The sequence below is a fragment of the Drosophila serrata genome, unplaced genomic scaffold (assembly GCF_035046125.1).
Source record: "Drosophila serrata isolate PLE 108 unplaced genomic scaffold, ASM3504612v1 contig_165, whole genome shotgun sequence".
Lineage (NCBI taxonomy): Eukaryota > Metazoa > Arthropoda > Insecta > Diptera > Drosophilidae > Drosophila > Drosophila serrata.
The window spans coordinates 827,210-850,432 of NW_028257063.1; the positions used below are offsets into that span (position 1 = coordinate 827,210).

General features: G+C 40.1%; 2 protein-coding genes and 4 non-coding genes across 17 annotated transcripts; all 6 read right to left on the reverse strand.

The window, feature by feature from the left end:
* Positions 1–216: 216 nt before the first annotated feature.
* mrj (DnaJ heat shock protein family (Hsp40) member B6 mrj) lies at positions 217–21,661 on the reverse strand. Of its 12 annotated transcripts, none has more exons than XM_020942667.2 (8): positions 21,498–21,653; positions 20,902–20,943; positions 3,121–3,284; positions 2,702–2,811; positions 2,320–2,571; positions 1,861–2,067; positions 1,490–1,796; positions 217–1,430 (listed from the first exon to the last, which is right to left on the reverse strand). In XM_020942667.2, the coding sequence occupies exons 3-8, from the start codon at positions 3,183–3,185 to the stop codon at positions 1,322–1,324; spliced, it is 1,050 nt and encodes a 349-aa protein (XP_020798326.1). In that variant the 5' UTR covers positions 3,186–3,284; positions 20,902–20,943; positions 21,498–21,653; the 3' UTR covers positions 217–1,321. The 12 variants fall into 12 exon arrangements, with proteins under 12 accessions (XP_020798326.1, XP_020798323.1, XP_020798325.1 ...); XM_020942664.2 differs by having other exon boundaries at positions 21,371–21,630; XM_020942666.2 differs by having other exon boundaries at positions 21,365–21,630.
* Positions 5,191–5,262, reverse strand: TRNAQ-CUG (transfer RNA glutamine (anticodon CUG)). Its single transcript has one exon. It is a non-coding gene; the product is annotated as a tRNA-Gln (tRNA).
* On the reverse strand, positions 19,122–19,193 carry TRNAE-UUC (transfer RNA glutamic acid (anticodon UUC)). The gene has a single exon. It is a non-coding gene; the product is annotated as a tRNA-Glu (tRNA).
* TRNAE-UUC (transfer RNA glutamic acid (anticodon UUC)) lies at positions 19,764–19,835 on the reverse strand. Its single transcript has one exon. It is a non-coding gene; the product is annotated as a tRNA-Glu (tRNA).
* On the reverse strand, positions 20,036–20,107 carry TRNAE-CUC (transfer RNA glutamic acid (anticodon CUC)). The gene has a single exon. It is a non-coding gene; the product is annotated as a tRNA-Glu (tRNA).
* LOC110176354 (lysozyme P) lies at positions 21,645–23,090 on the reverse strand. The gene has a single exon (XM_086826876.1). The coding sequence runs from the start codon at positions 22,384–22,386 to the stop codon at positions 21,928–21,930; it is 459 nt and encodes a 152-aa protein (XP_086683002.1). The 5' UTR covers positions 22,387–23,090; the 3' UTR covers positions 21,645–21,927.
* Positions 23,091–23,223: the final 133 nt, after the last annotated feature.

Below are 23,223 nucleotides of genomic sequence, written 5' to 3' on the forward strand. Positions count from 1 at the left end.
CATTACTTTATTGTAATTTTTTTAAAATTGGAAATGGATTATGGAGATAAAACCTAACATAGGAAAGCTTTACGAATTATAATTATTTCTTTTTTGGCTTAGTTAAAATTTTTTAAGTTTTGATTTGTTGGGGCCTTGCTTACGCATTGCAGGCAAAGCAAAGGAAGAAATAGTCAGATTTCCTCTAAAACCCACTGCAGTTAAAACACACAATTATTAATTGTTTTACTTTTGTTTTGTATTTAAAATTTCTTTTTTTTTGTTGTCTCTTTTTTATTTTCATTATATGGAGGCGCTACTAAAACAATTTATTTTAAATTATGGGCGATTATGTTATATTAAATTTTGTTTGCTTTCTTCTCGAATTCGTTCGCTTGCTGCAGGTTATGTGAGAATAGTCTTAAGCATTTAAAAAACGACTAAACGCTAGGATACACGGCATTAAATTAATACAAAAGATTTAGGTTATGATATATATTTAAAACATTAAATGTTGTCATCCTTTAGAATTATATATATATATATATGTTATATGCTGTGTTGTAGGCTGTAGTAGTTCCCTTTCATATTCTCTACAATGTACAAAAAAGCAATTCAATTCATTTCTTGATCCGACTTCAGGATGACGCTAAACGCTCTTCGCTCCTCAGTTTTTGATTTCCTAGTAAGTATTGTGGCAACTTAAGCGACTAACTAACTCGGTAGATAGCTACATCATATACATACATACACGAAGAATACATAATTGTCCCCCCAAAAACGATATACACTCAACACACCACACTCGCTCCGAGCAGCCCTAACAGAACTATAACTTATTGGCTAAATTAAGCTTAAGCGCTCAGCATTTATTGGCCTTGTATTCCAGCGCAGTTTTAGTGTTAATATTTTCGAAACTAGTTTAAAAACATAGAATTTCAACTGTGTTGTTCAGGGTGTTCGAAATAGGGTTGCATATAAAGAATTAGTGGCTGTGACAAGGAATTTTGGTGTCTAATGTCCACTTTGTAGGCTTGGTTCCTTGATTACCATGATCGTAACTGTTTGGTTTGGCTCCTACTTCTGGTATTGATGATGGGCTCTGGTTTGGTCCTCCTGGCTTGGCTGCTGTTCATCGACGATGCCCCACTGTTGCTAGTGCTGTTTCTTCGTTCCAATTAAAAGTAACTAGATTCTAATGTAGAACAAAATGGTTAAACGTATCGTAATGTATCGAAGCATTTCAAGAATCCCACTTCATCTTCTTGGTTTCGTTAATAATATTCTTTTGCCTTTACACATTTATGACTTTTTCTTTGTTGATATATATGTGTGGTTTGCCTTATTTATTATCTATTAAAGAGAGCTTTTGGGAAACTCCGTTCACAGTCTTGGATTTAAGGACATCGTTTTCATATGAAAAGACAGTTTCCTTGCCATTTTCGACGACCCTGCAAAGTTAAGGGGAATATCATTATACGATCAGTTTGCATTTGAGCGACGTTCCTACCTCTTGGTCATCAATTTTTTGCCATTGACAAACACCGTCGAGGTGGAGGTGCGCTTGACCCCGGCACTGGGCCCACTGGAGATGTGGGTGACATCACTGCCATTGCTAGTCGACATCGATGAGAACGAGGTGTAGCCGCTGGTGGGCATAAAGAAGTCCATCATCGAGTAGTTGAGCATGGGTGGATGGGCGGAAAAGGGGCTGGCCAATTTGTGCTGATGATGGTGGTGGTGGTGGCGAGAAGCACCCGAGCTGCCGCCATTGCGTCGACTGCTGCTCGAGCTGCCATTTGAGTATCCATTGGCATCTGGAAAAACAGGACAGCAGTGATTAGTTAATCAACGCCGCTAGGTTATGTGCAATCTTCTTACCTCTGAAAAAGTCGGCGAATGGCGAGTTGACGCCGAAGAACTCACGGAAGACTTCTTCTGGCGGTCGGAATACAAACGGAAAGCCACCCATAATATCAAAGTCATCAAAGTCATGAGTGTTGTAGTGATGGCGGGTATGCGAGCGACTCTGGCCACGATCACTTAGTCCATCCTTGCCGTACTCATCGTAGATGCGACGCTTCTTCTCTGTGGAACAGAAATCAAACCGGGGATAAGTTAATAGGCCAGCAATATCATCTATAAGTATTAGTGAGGAACATTCGAGCTGCTGGGGGATTAGTTTAGGCCTAACATATAGCCCAGTGGAACAGCTTTTAGTTGCAGAAAAAAGAACATAACAAACAACAGAATGCCGTGCGCCAGGACGTTGTCAGTCAGTCAGCAAAAAACAAAAGTAACCAAAAAGAACAATTGCAACGCTTCTGCTTCTGGCTTTACCAAAGAGCTTGTGAAACGGCGTGCCCTCAAATAGGTTGCGGAAGGTGAAGGCCTGGTAACGATTGCCGGACCGCCTGCCGGACCCCGATCCGTAGCCAGAGCTCGGATAGTAGTCGTAGTCGTAATCCCGGCCATAGGCCGAGGTTCCATTGCTTCCACCAGTGCGGTAGCGGGAATAGGAGGTACTGCTGTTGCTGCTCGCCGAGGACTTGTGCAGCGTTGAACGAGAGTCGTAGATCCTGCGCTTACGTGCTAAACACACACAATAAAGACTTAGCATTGGTATGGCCAAGGATCACGGATTTATCTCGTGACCCCATTTACCCTCTTTCCTAATGGAACTGAAAGTAAACCTTATTTCTGCTAGGGCTTTGGCACTTACCATCGGACAGGACTTCGTAGGCCTCGGACAGCTCGCGGAATCGTTTGTTGGCCTCCTCCACATTGTCGGGATTCTTGTCTGGATGCCATTTCAGAGCCAATTTTCTGTAGCTGTTGGTTGGATAAGATATTGTATTAAATTGTTATATTAAGTGTAAGGCTACCCTTAAGTTCCCACTCCCGCCTTTACTTAACTTAAGAGTACTTTAATACGTTATTCGATAAGCAGGAAGCTCAATTAACTTCAATTCTGATGAAATTGCTAATAAAACAAAGGGGGTTCACCCGAAAATAACAATTCAGTCGATTAAGACATGGGTCAGCTTTCGGCCGGATGCCAGTCAATAGGACTTCCTTGGAAGCCTTAATGTACATATATACGAATTTTGCTGATGGATCGTGGTTTATTTGTGTACTTACGCCTTCTTCACTTCACTGTCGGTGGCCGAGCGCGGCACATCCAAGACCTTATAGTAGTCCACCATTCTGTGGCTTCGACTGTTTCCGCGCTGTTATTCACTCAGTTGCTGATTGTTTGCAATCCAATGCGATCTTATGTATTATCTTGGATACCCGTCGGTCGACTGCAAAGATCATTAAAGATTGAAAAATTATTAAGGGCTCCAATTGATTTATGCACCGTTGTTGTTACTTTGGGCAGCATTTGGCAGAACTCAATTTCGGATTTGTTTTTGATTTACTGGAAAAGCAAAGGCTAAATGGAAAACATAAACAAATGGAGACAGTCAACACACATACACACACACAAACACACATTCACATACACACGCACACCCAAAATCTGAACGAATGGGAGTAAAAAAGCAAAGTCAAAGACAGCTTGGTTTGCATTGGGCTGCCGCCGACACTTTTCGATTTTTTCGAGTTCAATGTCGTTCGAAAACCCCATTATGCCATCGCCCACACACGCAAACTACGAAAGAGACAGCACAAGTACACTGGCAAAAATGGGATTAAATAGATCATTGGATCAAGCGAGACAAATATTTGGATACAAAACAAGAAGGGGACACAATATTCGAGTTTTGTTTTACTCAATATTTATTCAGATTTTATATGACTTTTATTTCGATAAATCAAAGTTTAAAATATTCATAACTAAGCCAAAAAAGCATTAATTTTAACTCGGATGTAACCCCTTATTAAATTTTCAAAAAATTGAGAGAAAAAAAAAAAAAAATGTTTCCTCCCGGACATGGCTAAATAGACTCGGTTTTCGATGCTGATCAAGAATATATACGACTTATAGGTTCGGAAATGACTCTTTCACTTGAAAATTTTAGTGAAAAGTGAATTTAAAGGATAAAACATATATCTAATCATAATTTAGATGTTTCATCAGAAGCTTATATTAGCGTATATTAGTATATTATATATTATTTTTATATATTGCTAAAATTCATCAGTAAACATTTCCCGTGTAGACCACATAGAGGAAAATAAATAGAGTGAGAGAGAGAGGTGGCAAACAAGGCGCATGTGTAGGGCGCTCAGTTAGCCGTCCATCAACTTTTGGGGCAAAGTTACTCAAGCGTTTGCCTCCCATATTCCCGTAACCCCCTTCACCTTCTTTATCTCCACATTTCCCCCCCCCCCCCCCCTTATTTTCGTGCAAAATAGTCGCTAATTTTATTTAATTTGTATTGTTGTTGCCGCCGCTGTGCCGCTGGTTGTCATGCAGGCCCCTTGACATAAATTTGGCTTGATTTCACGCGCGAGTGTTTTTTATCAAACATTACAGCGGGGCAATTGTGTGAGATTCATTGTTGTTTCTGTTAAGGAAAGTGCTTGGGCTCAAAATTAGCCCTGCGGCCAAGTGACATGACAATTTGCATTTACACACGACGACGGCAAACTTTGAAAACTCAAATCGCACTGAAACTGAACTTCAGAGTCCGCTGGTCGACTGACCAACATCGAACATTATCGATGGGTTTGTTTATGTTGCCAATGGTGTGGGTTGTATCTTTGGGGCTCGGTTCTTATGGGCGGCTCACTCGATTTGTTCGTGGAGATACTTATATACAATTATGTACGTACATATATATCTGTTTTCTTATTTTTTGTGATCTAATTTATGGCTTTTGATGCGGTGCGTGTGCGTAGCGTCTCGTAAATTTGTCTATTAGAACAGATTCAGACGCTAAAAACGAAACGGATTAGCGATATATTGTGTAGATGCATATATTTTATATATTTTGTATAAATATACGTGGAAAAATTATAAAACTTTGTCCAGAGATGATTAAGTGCATCAGTTCTTAGTATAATCTTAGGATTATCATAATTAAATCAAAATGTTTTTAAAGGAGTAAAGCCTTGGTGTAACCATTTAATTAAGGGATTAAAAGGGTTAGGTGCTTGTATTTTCTCAAGACTTAATTTCCCTACCCTAAGCTAAAAAAAAAGCAAAAGTGAAACCTTAAAAGTGCTTCCTTTGCACGCATGATAAAATACGACCTTACAGTCAGGTTCCACCGAGATTTGAACTCGGATCGCTGGATTCAGAGTCCAGAGTGCTAACCATTACACCATGGAACCACCGTATTGGCCATGAGCCATTTTCCCATTTTCTGGCCACTAGAATCGCACTGCGCATGCTGCAAACGAGTGAAAAAGGGATGACAGGACAACGTTACATACAGGCGGCTCTTGAACTCGGGCGCCCATGTGACTTCACAAGTAAGTTCGAATATTCACAAACACTTTCGCTTTCACTAGTTGCATTTCCCTGCTGCTGCTGCTGCTGCTGATAAATTCTCTGGTCTATGGGATTAGCGCTTTCACAGATGTTGCAATAGATTTAATACCCCGCTAGAATAGAAATACTGAAACCGAAAGAGAATTCTGCAGCAAGAAAGTAGAAATAACATAGATAAATTTAAATGAATTTCCCCTTTTCTTATATTTATACAAACAAGTTGTGCTCCCCCCCGCTTATATACGAGCGTATATAGATAGCTGGTTATATAGAGACCGACCCATAGACATAGCGGCTATGTGTGCGTGCGTAGTTTATTCGCTTTGCGGCTGCCTATATACCTGTTGACATATTCGGCAAATTCTAGGTCGTAGGTGTAGGAACTTGTAGCATTGTCTAAAAGCAGCAAATGACGACGACGACGACGCGACTGTCGCTGACGTTTCTGCTGCTGGCCAGCCATCCGCATGACACACACACGTCAGAGGAGCCGAGGAGGAGCTGGTGAGGCAGGCAGGCAGGTGAGGAGACAGGTGGATCTGGATGCGAATGCCAGGGAGAGGAGGAGGAGGAGGAGGAGTCATTGGAAGACCAACCTGCTTGCTGTGGCTTGGATTTCACTGCCAACCGCTGACTCAAGTCGCATGGAATCGTTTGGAATCAAAGCTATAACTAAAAAAGAAAAACACTGGCTATCGACGAGACCATATCTCTGTGGCAGTCACTCACTCAGCACCTTGCCATCGTTCTGTGGGCGTCTGCGGCATTTAAGGCATTTGCCGGTTCTGTCAGACACAGCTCTCTTGGCCCAAAGATTACTTTGGTTCAAACTATCTAACAGATGCCCTTGCAGTGGCAGATGGTTCTATCGGATTGGAGTTCTATTTGCGGCATAAACTCCCATTTTACTGTCTTTATTTAGGAGTTCCAGGAACTCCTTAAATTTAAATATTGAAATAACAAAGAAATACAGAAATGTTAATGAGGAAACTAAGGCTTTTACAACACCAAACGCATAAAGCAGTCAGAACTGGTTTGTGGAGATCAGACCAATTTCATCACTGGCATGATTCACTGTATGAGAAATTCCGTTACAGATTCTGTTCTTATGAGAAATAAGTCACCACTGATAAAAAATAAAATCACTGCTTAAACATTGCACAGGGCAAAAGGGATTTTATAATATTTTCTATGGTGAATCACAAAATCGTTTCTTGTCATATCAAATATTTGCCCAGCCATGAGCTCTTTTTTCAAGTTCACCCAAAGAAATGTACGTTTTTGCTAATCAAAGTCAAATAACACATCTTAAAGTTACCTTTCCTATAAGCTTAATTTCCACAAAAAAACCCTTTAGAATATTGCCTTACATTTCCAGTGCTAACATCATACAAATTTTTCTACATTCTACAACATTGTTTATTTATTTATTTAACCATATCGAAATCAAGCGGCTTTAATCACAAACTCGAGGGACTCCTCCAAGTAACAAGTGTGTTTGGCAATAGAAACAAAAACAAAAACAAGAAGAAAGGAAATTAAGTTTGGAAAGCCGATGTTTATATACCCTCGCAGTTTGCAATTAAACTATAGGATCGAAATAGAAATCGATCATAACTAAGCCAAAAAGGCATTTATTTTAATTCGGAAAACAGTCCTAAGTTATTTTTCTTTAGGTTAATAAATCTGTTTACTAAATTAATATTTGATGATTCAGATATCAATTTTGATCAAGAATATATATAATTTACAGGGTCGCAAATGACTCCTTCACAGTGTTACAAACTTGTGATTAAAATTATATTATCTTTCAAAGGGTATATCAAAAACAGAAACAACACACACATACATATGTATATAGCTGGGGCTGCTGCCTACATGGCACGAATGGAGCTTTAAACCTGAACTCACTCCAAAAACTATGTATGCGGTTAGTCTGCAATATTTGTTGTTATCTTTCTGCTAGAGTTTTGTTGTTGTTTATGCAAATTACATCACCATCGACGACGGTATCGATATGATACCTGAATATGTAGGTGTATATGTAGAGGTGTTGCACTCAGATTTTCCTCACACACTTTTCAATTTTGTTGGCGCTTCAGTTAAACTTGAAATTGTGTCATGATAAGCAAACAAACAAGAGAGAGAACAGGTGGATGATAATGGTGGCAAGAAAATGACGATGAGGAGGAACAACAGTTGGTTGCGTGTTTACTATTCTTACACACTCTTTGTTGCTGTTTTGTTCGATGGAAGATGAAGTTTGGTGCTAATTTTGCCGTAACCTACATACGCACACACACAAACACTTCTTGCTGCAATCACACGCACACGGTACACACACGCATTAGCGATAAGAAAACGCTGCGCATTTATGGGGCTTGATGGAGAGTCACGCAATCGAAGCGACAGAGGGGGGATAAGAGATATGGGGGCTGCACTCGCACTTTTCATATTTACATTTGTCGAATTAACCAGCAATTGCCAATCTCGTTTTTAACTTAGTGTTACGTTTAGTTTCGGACTCGCAACTGTGCATCGTACTGCACATAATACGGAAGAGCGCGGCGAAGAAAGAAAAATAATAATAATAAATGAAAACTTTTTCAGCCGCGCGCTCACGTACGCGGCAATGAATCGAACAGAATTGAATGCAAACTAAAGTAAAGCTGAGCGATCGAAAGAGACATGAAGAGAGAAAGAAAGAGAGCAGAGGGAAATGTTAACTGCGGCCAAGCGAACTTTGTATACTCTCTAATGCCAGTTTTCAGGATTAATGCATGCTTATCTAGAATTACCAGATAGATAATGTTTAAATGAGAAGGGTAATGTTGAGACTACATCGATTTTACTCAGTGCCCTGCGCTGCAACTGATATGCTGTCTTGAAGGGTATTTAAAAAAAGAGAGTTGTCCGCCCAGCTGACGGCATTGCCATGCCTGACTGTGTGTGCTATAGCTATAGGAAAGAGGCATCTAAGAGAGAGACAACAAATAGTTTGCCAAAGCTCTTCGCCTCCCTGTTTATTGTTATTGTTGTGGGGGAGGGGGGAACTCACCGGAAGTTGTTACGCTGATTCTTGCAAAATTCGTTATCTCGGCGATATCATTTATCTCTCGGGTCTTTATTATCAGCAACCATAAACAAAAAGCTGACGGCTGAGATCAGTTATTTTCACTGTCCCACCGGTTAATTCCCCTTTTCCCAACGTGATTCACCTTTTCTAGGTTTTCGCCGAAATCGTTTCTCGTTTAAGCTAAACCCATTCGCATATTGATTATACCATTCGATGATACTCATTTAAATAAATATGAATTTTATGGGCAAAGTTTATAACGCTCTAAAGGCAGCAGAGCGCTCAGCCGAATGTAAAGACAACAAATTTAAATATTTAATTTTAGAACACTCGCGACGAGTCGTTGACGCCGGTCTAACCGTGGTAGAAAGTTCCTTTTTGAAGAGGAATTTTCCGATTCCATAAATTAGAATATATATAAATATGTAGCTATCGTTGAACAGTGGTTTAAAAAGAATTATGTATATAACCTTGAAATTTTTGTATAAAAATAGACTTTCAGAAATCATTTCTTCTATAGGTTGTGTATTTTTATTTTGTTAAATCAGATCATAGCTAATATTATTGATAATTATATCGATTGTTAACTTTATCAAGGTTTAAAAATGCATAACTTTGCCAAAAATGCATTAATTTCAATTCGGAAAGCTGTTCTGTGTTAGGTTCTAAAAGGTTAATAAATCTGCATACTGAATTTGATATTTTAAAAAATTACATTTTTTGTCAATTTTTGACAATTTTAACGATGTAACCCCTTATAAAATTTTCAAAATTTTGAAAAAATTAAATTTTTGCCGGACATGGCTAGATCGACTCGGCTGTTGATGCTGATCAAGAATATATATGGTTTTTGGGGTCGGAAATGACTCCTTCATTCACTAAATTCATAATACCCTCAACATGGGTACAAAAACCAATAAAGTCTTAGCCACTGTGCCGGCCACACCAGCAGGTGGTGATGAGAGCGGCCGAGCGGGAGGTGTGCGAAATGTGTTGTGCGAAAAACGTTGAAAAGTTTATAATTTGAACTTTTTATATAGCCAGCTCACAAACACAAGAAATTTCGAATGTTATGGTATGGGGATTTATTTTTAGTTTTGATGGGAAGAGCGGTGAATTGGTCATAAGTATTGCGGAAGGAAAATATTAATGCAGAGCGGCACACAAACCACAACACTGACGTGTTATTTTTCGCGGGCGAGGGAAAATTGCGAGCAAAATGCTCGGAAAATTGGAACAGCGGTAAACGGTCAGTAATTATTACGGAAAAAATTACACAAATTAAGTTGGCAAAGGAAAGTAAGTGCTTTGGGGGCAAAGAAAACAAAAGGGAAGCCAAGGTGGAACCTCGCCAAATTGCACAATCGAAGACGGGATGAGAGGGTTTCGTCGGGGGGAAAACTAGCAATATCAACAATGCAATGCCATGTGAAGCAACATCATAGACCTGAGAAAAGCCACAAAACACACACACACACACACGAGACCTAGAAATAGACACGTGGGCGTGGGAAATAATCTATTTATAAGCCCACGCCCGCAGCTTTTCCCCATGCAACATGGAAAAGTGTTGTAAGTGCTACACACAACAAGAGACCCCAAATGCTGCTGATTCATCTGCAGCTGGCGATTCCCCGCTGGCAAAATGATTCGGAACTGTTGTAATATCATCAAATCTATCGGATCCGAAAACCCATAGCCAAAGGGGGGCTTGCCCTCTCGACTTCGTTTCTGACTTTGGGGTAGCAAAAGGGGCGTAGCGTGCACTGTATCTAAATATTCGAATCCGAATCTGTATCTAATCAAAGGCCTTTCCCGCTCTTCGTTTGTTTGTTCGACGAATAAATGAATCAAAAAAAAAAAGAAAGAAAAAATCATTTCAATGTACATTTCGAAATGATCTGTGTAATTTTTGTGGCCGCTGTTAGTTTTCTGCGGTTCCGGGACCGAAGGAGGCATAGGGGAATCGTTCTCTGGGTGGGTCTCTATGGTCATGTTCAGTCAGTTTGAGTGGCTTTTTGGGTCCAAAGAGGGGGCATTACATTGACTTTAAAGAGGCTTAGCTACAACATAACTTACACGCCTTTGATTAGCATTTAACCATTTAAACATTAGACCTTAAAAAACTTTCATATTATTGTGTAAAATAATATATTTTTATTTTCTTCAAGTTTCTTTGAAATTCTTTGAAAATATAATGAAAATCAGTATTCACAAACTCGGTCAAATAGGTAAATATTTTGATGAAAAGGTAAAAGTGTGTTTTTCCCCTGCCGACTGGTAAATATTTACCGGCTGGCTATCAAGAAGTCGAGGCACACTCTGATCTAATATAATCAAGCCTTATGTGTAGATCTTCCTTTATACAGTCTACCAACTCTCACCCGCTGTGCGGGTGTAACAAACGGTCGTGTCCGAGTCATACAGTCATAAAACACCAAAAAACTAAATAAGGCAAGTCGAGTTTAATACCGCCCGACGGCGCTCGATCGGTCACATAAAAACTACCCACCATCGATCGAGAAATAAACCTGTAGCCGGAGATCAGACAGGCACAGCCGGTGATGATCTCAATGTACGCGTTCGCTGATTTGTGGAATCATCGCAGCAGCAACTAAGACCGCCACATCTCTCCTCGAGTTCAACGCTTCCTTGTGCGATATAAATACATAAATCTAAGCCATTCATGATAGCCATCTCTCCAGTGTCCATCCAACAGAGAGCTAGCGCTACTGTGTGGCTATGACACCGAAAAAAATGAACATGTCAAAAGGAATAATTGATTTTCAAAGGATAGAGATTCTATAAACCATACTGCATGGAAACTTAGATTAATGAATAATATTGTAACATTTTTCTGCTAACCACACTCAGATAAACTAGAGTAACAAGTTTTATACTATTTTTTCTGTGCATTTTACTGAACCCAAAGCAAGTCCGTTGGACAATGAACTACTTCTAGATGCCACAAAAAAGAAAAGAAGTCAAGCCTGGCTGCCCGCTTGCTGCAACTTCCACCATATGTTGCATTGACAATGAAGTTATTAAAGCGCAAAACCACAGCCGACAAGCCAACCAACCACCTGAGGCTATTTTCTTTTAGATGGCTCGGTTTGGGGCGGAAATATGTGATTAGCTGGCACTTGGTAAAATAAGAAATAAAGTTGGTCGGCGGCCAACATAAATGTGTCGTCAGTCAAGTCCATAAATCCACCAGATACTAAAGACAATTTTATTAGCGAAAGTGGAAAAGCACTGAAACTCAACATATACACCGCCTGAAAGCGAGGAGTTAAGGGCAATGTGATTGATCGCGTGGAGTTGTGTTGCCCAATTTGTAGCAAGTAGCTCTATAAACTAGTTAACGTGCGGATTGCCATACATTTCCCAATTAGATAAACCGCAAAAAGCCAGACAAAAAGCGGGCACACGAAGATGGGTTTCTATGTCAGCAAAACACAATATTAACCTGATATGTTTGCTTAGCCTGAGGCCTGGGGGAACGCAACAGGTGTTCACTGTGTTCTAGTGGGGCTTAAGAGCCGCCAGTCACGTAAAGTGTTTTATTCTGCCTAGGGCCTAGAATCGGATGGAATTACCTTCTCAAGATGATTGCAACTGCTGCTTAAACCTAAAACTAATTTAATTTGATCAAACTAACTATCATAGAAGATAAAATGATGAATAGTAGTTCATCTTATTATAAAAAAGTGCCATATTAAGAGTATATCAATGTTTTATTTAATTAAAGAAATAATATAAATTAATTAAGCATTTCGAATGAATTTTGCTTTAGATAGCTTATAACTTAAATTATATACTTAAATTTTATGGCTTAAAATGCTCACACAATAATTACCAAACATCTGCTGCAAGTATAATTAAGTATCACTTTCAATGATCGCTATAAATTGTTGAAGTTTATGATTTAATATAAAATATAAGTACAACAGTACGTCTGAAGCTTCCAGTTGATTAATGCCAGCTTTAGATTGCCACTTGTATTCATTATATATTTATATGTGACTGTTAAACATTTTAAAGCCCGCCATTAGCACAACAGCTTCTTTCAAAGTACCCAGCTCCCACTTTTCTTTATTACTTCATCAAATCTTTTGGAAATACTCCAGACAACAACCTAACCTTTCACCCATTTGTATTTTCAAGCACTAAAGGCACACAATTAAATAAACTAAGATACCTAACTTTGAGAAAACGAAGTTTGTATACACTTACAAGAAACTAATTTTGAATTTATAGTTTTTATATTTATTTGTATATTTTTTGGAAAAAACATAGTCTAAAATAGTTATTTTAGGTTAGGTTAACTCTGCCAAAAATACATTAATTTAAATTCGGAAAACTGTTCTGTGTTACCTATTACTAGTTTAATAAATCTGCATACTGAATTTGATATTTTAAGGAATTACATTTTTTGACAGTTTTTGGCAATTTCAACGATGTAACCCCTTATAAAATTTTGAAAAAATTTAAAAATTTTTGTTTCTCTCAAAGATGGCTAGAAAGGTTCGCCTCTTGATGCTGATCAAGAATATATATAATTTATGGGGTCGGAAATGACTGCTTCACTGCGTTTTAAGCTTCTTAATAAAATTGTAATACCATTTCTTAAGTCGATATTTATCAACATTTTTACATGAAAATTTTGTCTAAAAATTAAAGTTTAAAAAACACATAACTAAGCCAAAAAGGCATTAATTTAAATTCGGAAAGCAGTTCTGTGTTAGTTTTTGTTAGCTTAATAAATCTGCATACTCAGTTTAAAATCTAAAAAAATCGACTTTTTTGACAATTTTTTTGACAAAATTGAAAATTTTTGAAAAAAATTATTTTTTGCCGGAGTTGTCTAAAAAGATTTGTCTGTTGATGCTGATCAAGAATAAATATGATTTATAGGGTCGGAAATGACTCCTTCGCCAATTATAATACCCTGAAAGGGTATAAAAAAGCTAACTTGGAGGGGTCAACCAGCAGTTTGGATGACTTTGTCAGTTTAGCTTTCTCAAATTCGAGGCAGACGCTGCGTCGTCATCGCTGCCAGCTGCTTGTAGCTTCTATGGGTTTTATGGTGACTTGGTCAGTTCGTAATGGGCTTCCAAGTCCGAATCCGATCCCGAGTCCAAGACCCTGCCCCAATGATCTTTGACGCTCACGCCAAGCAGATGACAAAGAGAAATACAGCCACGTCTTTTTATAGTTACTGCTGGCCGTTTTGTGTAGGTTTATTTGCTTTAGTAATTATTATAAATAGTTGGGAATTAAAGCCGTAAAGCAAAATGAAAGCTGGGCGATGGGGCTTTGCAGTGAAACGGACCGGCAGGCAAGTGGCCAAACGAGACCAATTTCCAAAGCAATTTAAATTAATTGAATGCAATAATCATAAAAACTAAGGAGTAGAGCTCAGAGACAGTAAATTTGTAATTGAGAAGTAATTGCCTGTCGCGAAGAAAGGTAATTTTACTTAATTCGCAATCTGGGTAGGCGCCTATCACTACAATTTAAAAGGCAGCGGCGGCGTTTGTCAGAAGATAGTGCAATATACACTTTGTTTTAACCACTTTTTTCCATTTCTTTGAGTAGGCAATTTGCAATGAAGAAGCCCGTGACATTGAACATGAGTCAGGGGTAAAAAAGTATCTCGAAAAATGGCACGCAAATCGAAGTTAAAAAGCTGAGTTGGCAAATTAAATAAACAATGCGAGAGATTCGAAGAAGCAGTGGTTGGTTGCTAGGTAACAACGAGGGTACAATGCAAAATCATATAAATTATTATATCTCCTGGCTGTGGCCATCCCCAGAGCCAGTTTTAAACAAAAGACTCTCCGACTGACGCATCATTGCTCGCCTCTAATTAATGGAAATAGATACAGATACGGATAGAGATACTGAATGAGCAAAAAGGCAACTCTCGGTCTCAGTCTCAGTCAAGCTGCTGCGCCTCATTGAAGACCTTCGCTCTTCGTCTTGGCTTTACTCGGAAATCGAATCGAATTGAATTCAATTCATATTCCAGTACTCATATCCATTTGTTGGTGCGTAACACGCGCCAGCATTTAGCTCCATCTCTCATGGACCTGGGGCTTTGAGTAATGCGAAGTACAGCGATATCGTGCTAAGGTTGAATTTAGTGGCGAGCTGCAAATTAATTCGATCGGAAAGCATGCCGGAGCAAGGCTGCTAATGAGCCAAGACCACTGGCAATATGATTGTCATAATCATCAGGTTGCAATGCCAAATTCTCTAGAATTTCAAGGGAAAACAAGCAGAATCTCACGGTGAAGTAAATCAAGCTAAGCACATACGAAGCTTTAAAAGAGCTACATAAGCACAAAGTCTCTTTAAATGACATCATTTTTGTGGTTGTTTGGTAGTTTGGATGCTCAAAATTAGAAGCTGCTTATATGGGAATCTAAAATGGGTTTATATAAACCAAAGTTTGCTACTTAGGTATATAGAGTTATTAGAGTTCCCCAGATGGATGCATATCTGACATTGTGAACCCCCCAGAATTTATTAAATCAATCCCAAGACAAGTTCATTAGCCCCACTATTTCGTATAGTTTTGTACGGCCTAACGAGCTCTACCGCAGCCAAAACTTAACCCAATTAATAAATTATGTTTGTAAAAGTTCGAGACACGTGTAAGCGATAACGCTCATCTTTCGATGGGCCCTAGGCTTTCCCACACAATCCCCGCAGAGAAAGCATTAACCCTGGCAACATGAAGATGGACACGGGATATGATTATGGCGGTGCCTGTTTGCGGCTTAGTGGATGCAATCTCTCCAAAAACTCTTGAGCGGACAACAAGTGCTGCTCATTAGGGGAACCGCAAACAACAAGGCGAACCGGTTAATTTAAATACCCCAAGACATAGACGAAGATGTGGCCGGAGACCAAGTCAAAACTGAAGCTAAGCAGACGCAATGATTGATTCACCATGCACAGTTAGTAAATTAAACGAAAAGATGAAGTTTACAAGAGAGGATTTCCACCGCTGGATCGGATCGCATCGGATCGGCGGATCCACCGTTTCAATGACGCTGACAGGCAACAATTTTTATGTGCGCTTCAAGTGCATCCGGACATTCATTCATTTATCTTCATGGGCCACATGAAGAGATGCCACAAACGGGGTAAAAAGCAACACAAAATCGCCTCAATGGTCAAAAAGACCCGTTTTGGTAATTAATGAAAAATCATTAGCCGCAGCCAAGTAAATGGAGCGGCATGAATTGCCGTTGGATTAGCTGAAAGCTAAAAATAATCGACGCAACCACATCAAATTAAGCCCAAAAAGGTAATGCATTTTGCGATATGGCGGAATCAACTTGTATGTTTGCTTTTCACTTAAGAAAAGCCTACGCTTCACTCGACTCGCACAGAGGTTTTGCTGGAAATTCTTCGCTCGCTGGCTTCCATTGTTCACAAATAATTTCCACTCTGCCTCACAGTCCCCAATCCCAATCGATCTGTTCCATATATGTTTTGATATAAAAATGAGAATTGATTCAAGGTGTGTGTATGTAAACTGTGACCTAGTTAGATTTGATGAGGTGAGCGTGGTTGGGAGGATTTTTAAATCTTCAAAGTAGACTTTCATTGTCGTAGGATTCACTCATATACTGAAGTCAATTAGGTGTTTGCTAACTGCATCTAAATTTCAAGTAAATCTAGTAGATAAACCCTAATATCTATTAAGCTTAGAGCTCTTCAAGTGAAATATTCGACAATTATTTGTCTATTGCCTTTGTACGCTCCAATTTATTGCCTCTTTCAATCAATTTCATGTGCCATGGGCGCAGTTTGTTTAATTAACCAGGGCCTGCAATTTCCACAATGGCTTTTGGCGCTTTCATTCCGCCAGTTTTACGTTGCTGTCGAGTGTGACTTCTCAAGCGTGTGACCGGAGGTGAAATTTTTATTTTTGATTTTTGGCATTAGACCCGCAAACCAAATGCCCAACTAAAAGAGTTGGCTGGCTGGCTGGCAGGCAGGCGGGAGATGGCGATAAATGTGCACAGATACGTTGCAGACCGCGTCGCGTCGTCTGGCCGCTTTAAATGGACAACTGGGAGTGGGTCACAGCTGCAGCTGTGGAGCTCTGGTGCAGGAGCCTGCGGCGCACCGAGCCAAACGGAGCGATTATAGGGACCCAGAAGACTTGGGAATAAGCCGCCTTCCACAAAAAAAAAAAAACCAGTTAGCTTCTTCGTCTTTCCAGCCAGACTCTCCGCTTCGCTTTGCGGCAAATTTCGATTCGTTCTTTCCAAGCGTAAATATTTCAATTTATTTATTGGACATGCGTCTTCAGCATCCGTCGTATCAGTTTTCGAACACTTTCTTTATATTCGGAACGCCGCCGACGACGCCGGCAGATGTATCTACATGTGTCATGACTTGACCAGAAGAAACCCCAATATCTTGGTCTCAGACTTGGTCTCGGATTGGGAAGCCAAGCCAGCACGCAAGCCTGAAAAATGTGTGTCAATGGCCTTTGGGCGCCCTTCTTTTCATTTCATTTTTTTCGGGGGCGGGGTAGACAGACTGGGGCGTATCCCCGTACGGATTTTCACTAAAATGAAAACTAAGAGTGAAAACGGCTTGGATTTCTGTATTTCTTTTTTTGTTTGTTAATTTTTTGTTGTTCCTTTTTTTTGCAGCAAACAAAGCAAAAGAGGTGTGTACGCCGATTCCAACTGCAGGCCATGCATGACCCGCGCGTATTAGTGTCCCATCCTCCGGTTGTCTGATTGTCATGCTAAATGGGTGAGGTGAAACTACGACTGCGATTTTGGACGGCTGGGAGCATTGGCCAACTCCCCTAAAGAGCATTGCCTGTCTATTTTTTTAAACTTTTCTTCTCTCACTGTCAACTGTCAAACGAAATTTACACGTTTTCCTTCCAGCTGCTGCACCTCACGAAACTCTACAACAAGCGGGCCAAATAGTCGGGGCCTCGAAGTCGAGACAAAGAAATGGGGAGTGCGTGAGGCTCTTTTAATGGATTGATTGTTTGGTAAAGTTAGCATGTTAATTGCCTTTATGGTGGCGATAGGCGGACAAAGCACACATAAAAGTCAAAAGCCCATTACCGAGTTCACTGCTGCTTTCCTATTCTATCAACGCATCTAAAACATGGCCAGCATGACTCTCACTCTGGCAAAGACAATGGAAAGGAAACAAGCTTTGTCTTTTAAGCACTTGAGAATTATTGAAAGTAGAATTAGTTTATGCCATTACATTACCTAGAACTAACACTTAAACTGCTTGTTTTTGCAATTGATTTGTGCAATTAGTATAATTGTTCTCAGCTGATCATCTATTTTGTAATGCAAAGTAGGCTTTTTAGAGTAACACAACACACGATATTTCTTCTTCATTATTAAATACAAGGTACCAGCGGGTTAAGAAACCCCATTTTATAGAAACGGAAATGATCGAGGCTGGCGAAACAATTCAATTAAGCGCCTGCCTGCCTGCTCCTCTTGCACATCTGAACGATCGGAGCCCCATCGGAGTTAGCTTCTACCTGCTGCTGGCCCGTCTGCCTGGCTGATGCGAATTGAAAACAAAACAAACAGAGCTTAGACTTCTCAACTCGCAACAATGCGGTCGTTGGACGAGCAGGAGCGCAGCAGGGGCGCTTAATATGCAGCCAGCGTAGCAGCCGGCCGAGCAGCGGACCTGGTGGGGATCGGAGGGAGCTGGAAACCCGTACAGACCCAGCTGCTGCTGCTGTCTTTCGTTCTGGCCGTTACTGCTCCGGCTGTCGCTCAACTGATCAACTGGTTTAACAATAAAAACAAAGCTCTGGCGGCGTTGGCGTTACTTTAACGTTTAACAGAAACGAAAAAGTTGCCGTCTTTTTTTGTTGCTTCTCTCACACGCTGCCATCGATTGTCGGGGCTTGGCTTTCTTTAAGGAAAATAAAAAAAAAAAAAACAACACACAAACACATAAAAGCTATAAAAAATGGTAATTTGTACGCTTTGCCTTTTTTCTTCGCTTCTTGCTCAGTCGTACGTCTCACACGCGCTTCTAATGTCTGGATACGACACATAATCTCATACAACATCCAAGCCAACGGAAGATGATGATGATGGCATATAAAAGCACACGAGTTTTTCAATTGACTTGGAAAGTGGCAGGCGGCAAAACAGCATGCAGCAAAAATGGGGCGGACACCAGCGAAAAGTAGGCGTGTTGGGCAACAACAATGGCCCACTGTTTTTTAGCTTTCGGCTTTGCCACACTTTTGATGAATTAGTCGTTGAGGGGGCCTGGAAAATTGAGTTGCAGCTGCACTTGGTGGAAAACGCTGGCAGGGGGTGGGGCTGGGGGCCAAGGAAGTTCATTGAGCCGGATCATACCCAGCTGAGACTCATTAAAACACCACTTGAACCACGCTTCGTGTTATACCGCCTCTAAGTGAGGGTCAATAAGTAGAGTTGTTGGCTGATTTTCGACTTGAAGCCAATTGATGCCTTTGTGCAATGCAATTGGTGAGAAGTGGGAGAGAGCGCTTGATTTGATCGGAGCAGAGGCTTGGGCTGGGTAATTGATTTAATTAACAAACGGACAAAATCACAAAAAGATTACTTCCCATACCGGGAATCGAACCCGGGCCTTCTGGGTGAAAGCCAGATATCCTAGCCACTAGACCATATGGGATACTCTGTGCTATCCCCTATCTTATATAATGATGCTGGGCTCCCCCTTCTACTGTGAAAAATGGAAGAATTTACAAAACAATGAAATGCTTGGGCATGTCTAATTTTCGGTTTAACAACTTTAAGTACTCTGGCTCTTTGAGCTTTGGCCGTTGTTAACGAAACCGTTTTTCTCTTCTTCGTCTCTTTGGGTTTCTGTCGTAAGCAAACATCAGCAATTGACAATCTGGTCGAAAGGCAACTGAATCTCTTTGCCCCCCTCCAAACAGTCTGAAATTATTTCGTAGCGGTCGCGATTGGCATCAATTTTGGTGGCGCTAGGCAATTGAAAACATGAAATAAAGCAAACAAGAGCCAAAACAAATAAGTTTGCTAATTACGGATATAACATGTAGCTATAAAAAATATTTACATCAACGGTGGTGGTTAATACACGGGGAACTCATTCGTACGCACTGTTTTTCCTACATGTACATGGCTTAGTTAAAGATAAATGGCTTTCACGAATAAATAGAGTCAAAAATAATAATTCAAGAGCAAAGGTAAAAAAAAATAAAAGAAAAAAAAGTACTTCCCATACCGGGAATCGAACCCGGGCCTTCTGGGTGAAAGCCAGATATCCTAGCCACTAGACCATATGGGAGGCTGACTGCAGGGCAGCAGACTCACATTTTGTTAGCAAGCATTTGGGTTCTTTGCGTTCTGAACAAATTACTCATTGCAACCAAAATAAGCTAAACAAGAACAGGTTTTAGACTTCCCAAATTTAATTAAACAAAAACAAGAAAATAAATTCATGAAAATACAACAACAAAAAAATATATCAAACTTAAGCAAAAAAGTTTCCCATACCGGGAATCGAACCCGGGCCTTCCGGGTGAGAGCCGGATATCCTAACCACTAGACAATATGGGACTTGATAAAGGTCCCGTCAAACTATGTTCTCAACTCGCTCCTTAGGACAATGCTTAAACATTTTCTACTTTTAACAATGCTGCTTGCCCAAGCATTGCAACATACTGGCAAATAGCAGCAGCAGCAGCCAGCAACAACGACAAAACGTGTGGCAAGCAATGGCAACAACAATAAAACGGACACAATGCCTTGACTTGACTGAGTTTTTAAAGTCTTTTTTCTTTGCTTTAGACACGGAAAATTGCTTTTTCATTGTTGCAGAAACCGATGTTTGCTTGCTAGCTGTTTTTGTTTATAAGCATTTGATTGCTGCTGCTGCTGCCTTGTTGTTGTTGAGCTTGGCAAACTTTGAAAAATCAATTTTTAATTGCAACAAATTTGAGAGCTCTGCGGGGACCGACAGGCAAATTGCGCTTTGGCTAAAAAAGGCAAATTAACGTTTTTTTTAAGATACGAAAACAATTGGCATTTTGAGTCAGAAACCAGTTTAACGGTATCGAACATCAGGCATCGAACAGCTGCATTATCTTTTGAGGAAATGCGCCGAAACATGTCACAGAGGAGGCAATAAGTCAAAATCTCGACGAGCAGGCAGAGCCATTGAACCGTTGTAATTAGCATATATGTAGCTGTGTTCGTGAGTGCAACAGAGAGGACAATAGGGGCACTTTCGATTATTGAACTTGTCAAATACTTCCAGTGTGTGTGTGCTAATTTTGAGAGTGTCTGCGCAACAAGCGTAACGGTTGCCAGGCGGCCCTGGCATTTGTTTATTGTTTTTCTTTTCAGCTTACCTTTTTGCGATGATGCTTTTAGCTGGAAATCTTCTCCTCTTCCTGTGGTGCAAAGCGAAAAATTAATTTCATTAGAAATCTCTCTTTAATGCGAATCCGACACGATATAATAAAACTACAAATAAGTGTGTGTAAACAAGATAAGCGACACCGCGAAAAAATAACACGAGATATCTAAGGCAAGGGTGCAAGAGAGAGCTCGAAACGCGAGAAACGAGAGAGAGACGACATCCCCCACGGCTTGTTGTTGACGGAAACTCCTGGCGCAAAAACAACAACAACGACACGGGAATAGTTGCGACAATTGCGGGCGCCTTTTTATTGATTTTTACTACTCGCTACACAGCACGATATTTCTTCAATTCGAACAACACGCTTTCAATTTATTTTGCAATTATTTTATTTCTTTTTTGCACAGCAAAGAAACACAAAAGAATTTCGCACACACCAACACGAAACTCACACTTACACAAACGCGCGCTGCGACTTCAATGTCAACTCCACTTTTTTTCGCGTTTATATATCTTTTTCGCACTTCATACTTTGTTTATTGGTCGCGTGCTTTTACGCGGGTGCAGTGGCTGCAAATGAATTACCGTCAATCGCGAATCTGCAGGTGGAAGAACACAGGTACGCGGAGATACACCCAGGCGCGCTCTTTTTTCCAACAAAAACAAAAACAGTGTGGCCGCAAACACCAAACAGCGTTTTGGCTTGTGAATTACTGACAATGTGACCAGACCAAAAATACTGATCAGCTGTTTGTCATTTAGGCAGCCGATACGAAGCGCGCATTTTAAAGGCATAATGTTATCGTTATCGAAAATACTCATGTCGAGATTATGTAGAAACCAGGTAAAGTTACAGCCAACCAATTGTACATGTATACGCGGTAAGAAAGTGTGCAGTAAGTTTGTTCAGTTATTTAAATGTTTTGTTGTTTTTTTAATGACTCAAATTCAATCTCCAATGAAATTAAAACACATTTTTTTCTTAATAGAGGTTATTTATTTAGAGACCAAGTTTTTAGCCTGAGTTCCTGTGCCGCCTCCTGAAGCAGTGATTCACATTGGGCTTAACCCCCTGGCAGCGATTGTTCCAGGCCACCCAGGCGGAGAATCCCTGCTGTTTCCTGATGTACTTGGCGCAGGCAATTGAGTACCTGATGTCGTCGCTTAGCAGCAGGCGACAGGGCAGCCGGCAGAGATCCGTGGATGGACGTCCGTCCGCGGGCTTGCACCAATAGCGGTCGTTGATCTGGAACAAACCCCAGTCCACGGATCCGTCAGCATTCGACGGATTGATGGCCTTGGTGTTGAAGGAGCTCTCGCCTTCGACGAGGCACAGCCAGTCGGGTAGCTCGTTGTAGGGCATTCCATAGCGATAGAGTTTCCTGGCCAAGCTGCATCGGCCCACCTGACGGGTGCTTGCCGGTGGTGGCGATAGGAACAAGGATAAGAGCAGAACCAGCGGCAACGTTCGCATCTTTGGATACACAATACTCAGCTTTAATTGGGGAACCGTGGCTTTTATAGCCTGGCTTTGGGCCAATCTAATTTTTACAAGCACTCTTACTTGGGACAGCTCTGAAGTGTGGCCCACACTTGAGCATAAATTATGAGAACACTTGTCGGCAAAGTTTGGAAATGTTTTGCAAACTCTTAAACCTATAATTAAGTTTTAAGGTTTAAAATTAACCTCTCTCAACTGTTTATTTTTCAAAATGAAAGATGTTTTAACATTTTCTTTAACAAATCAAGACAAAATTTGAATTTTACTTTGGTCCGTGCAACTAATAATATGCCAAAGCTCTTAGCTTTTTAATTAGCATTTCAATGAAATGGAATGAACACCAGAACAGGCTATATATAAAATTTATTGGAATGGTAAAAGAGGTAAAATGGTAACTACTTCAGAGCTTTTTAGAATTATTAACTAGATTACATTTTAAAATAGTATTTTATATACTTATCCGATAAATTGAAACACATTATCATTGGAGAAATTAAGAATCAGGCTTTTTATAATCATGACACTTGACAATATAATTTGTATACTCTTAGAGGTTATTATAATTTTAGTCAGAAGCTTGCAAAACAGTGAAGGAGTCATTTCCGATTTTTAAAATTATAAATTGAGTATTAAGATTTATTAACCCAATAAAAAATAACATAGAAGTTCTTTCTGAATTAAAATTAATGCTTTTTTGGGTGAGTTATGAGTTATTTTAACCCTTTATTTGTTGAAAAAAAAGGTCATATAAAAATACCGGTAAAAATTATTTCCGGTTTGATCCTATATGCAATTGCAAACTGCAATGGT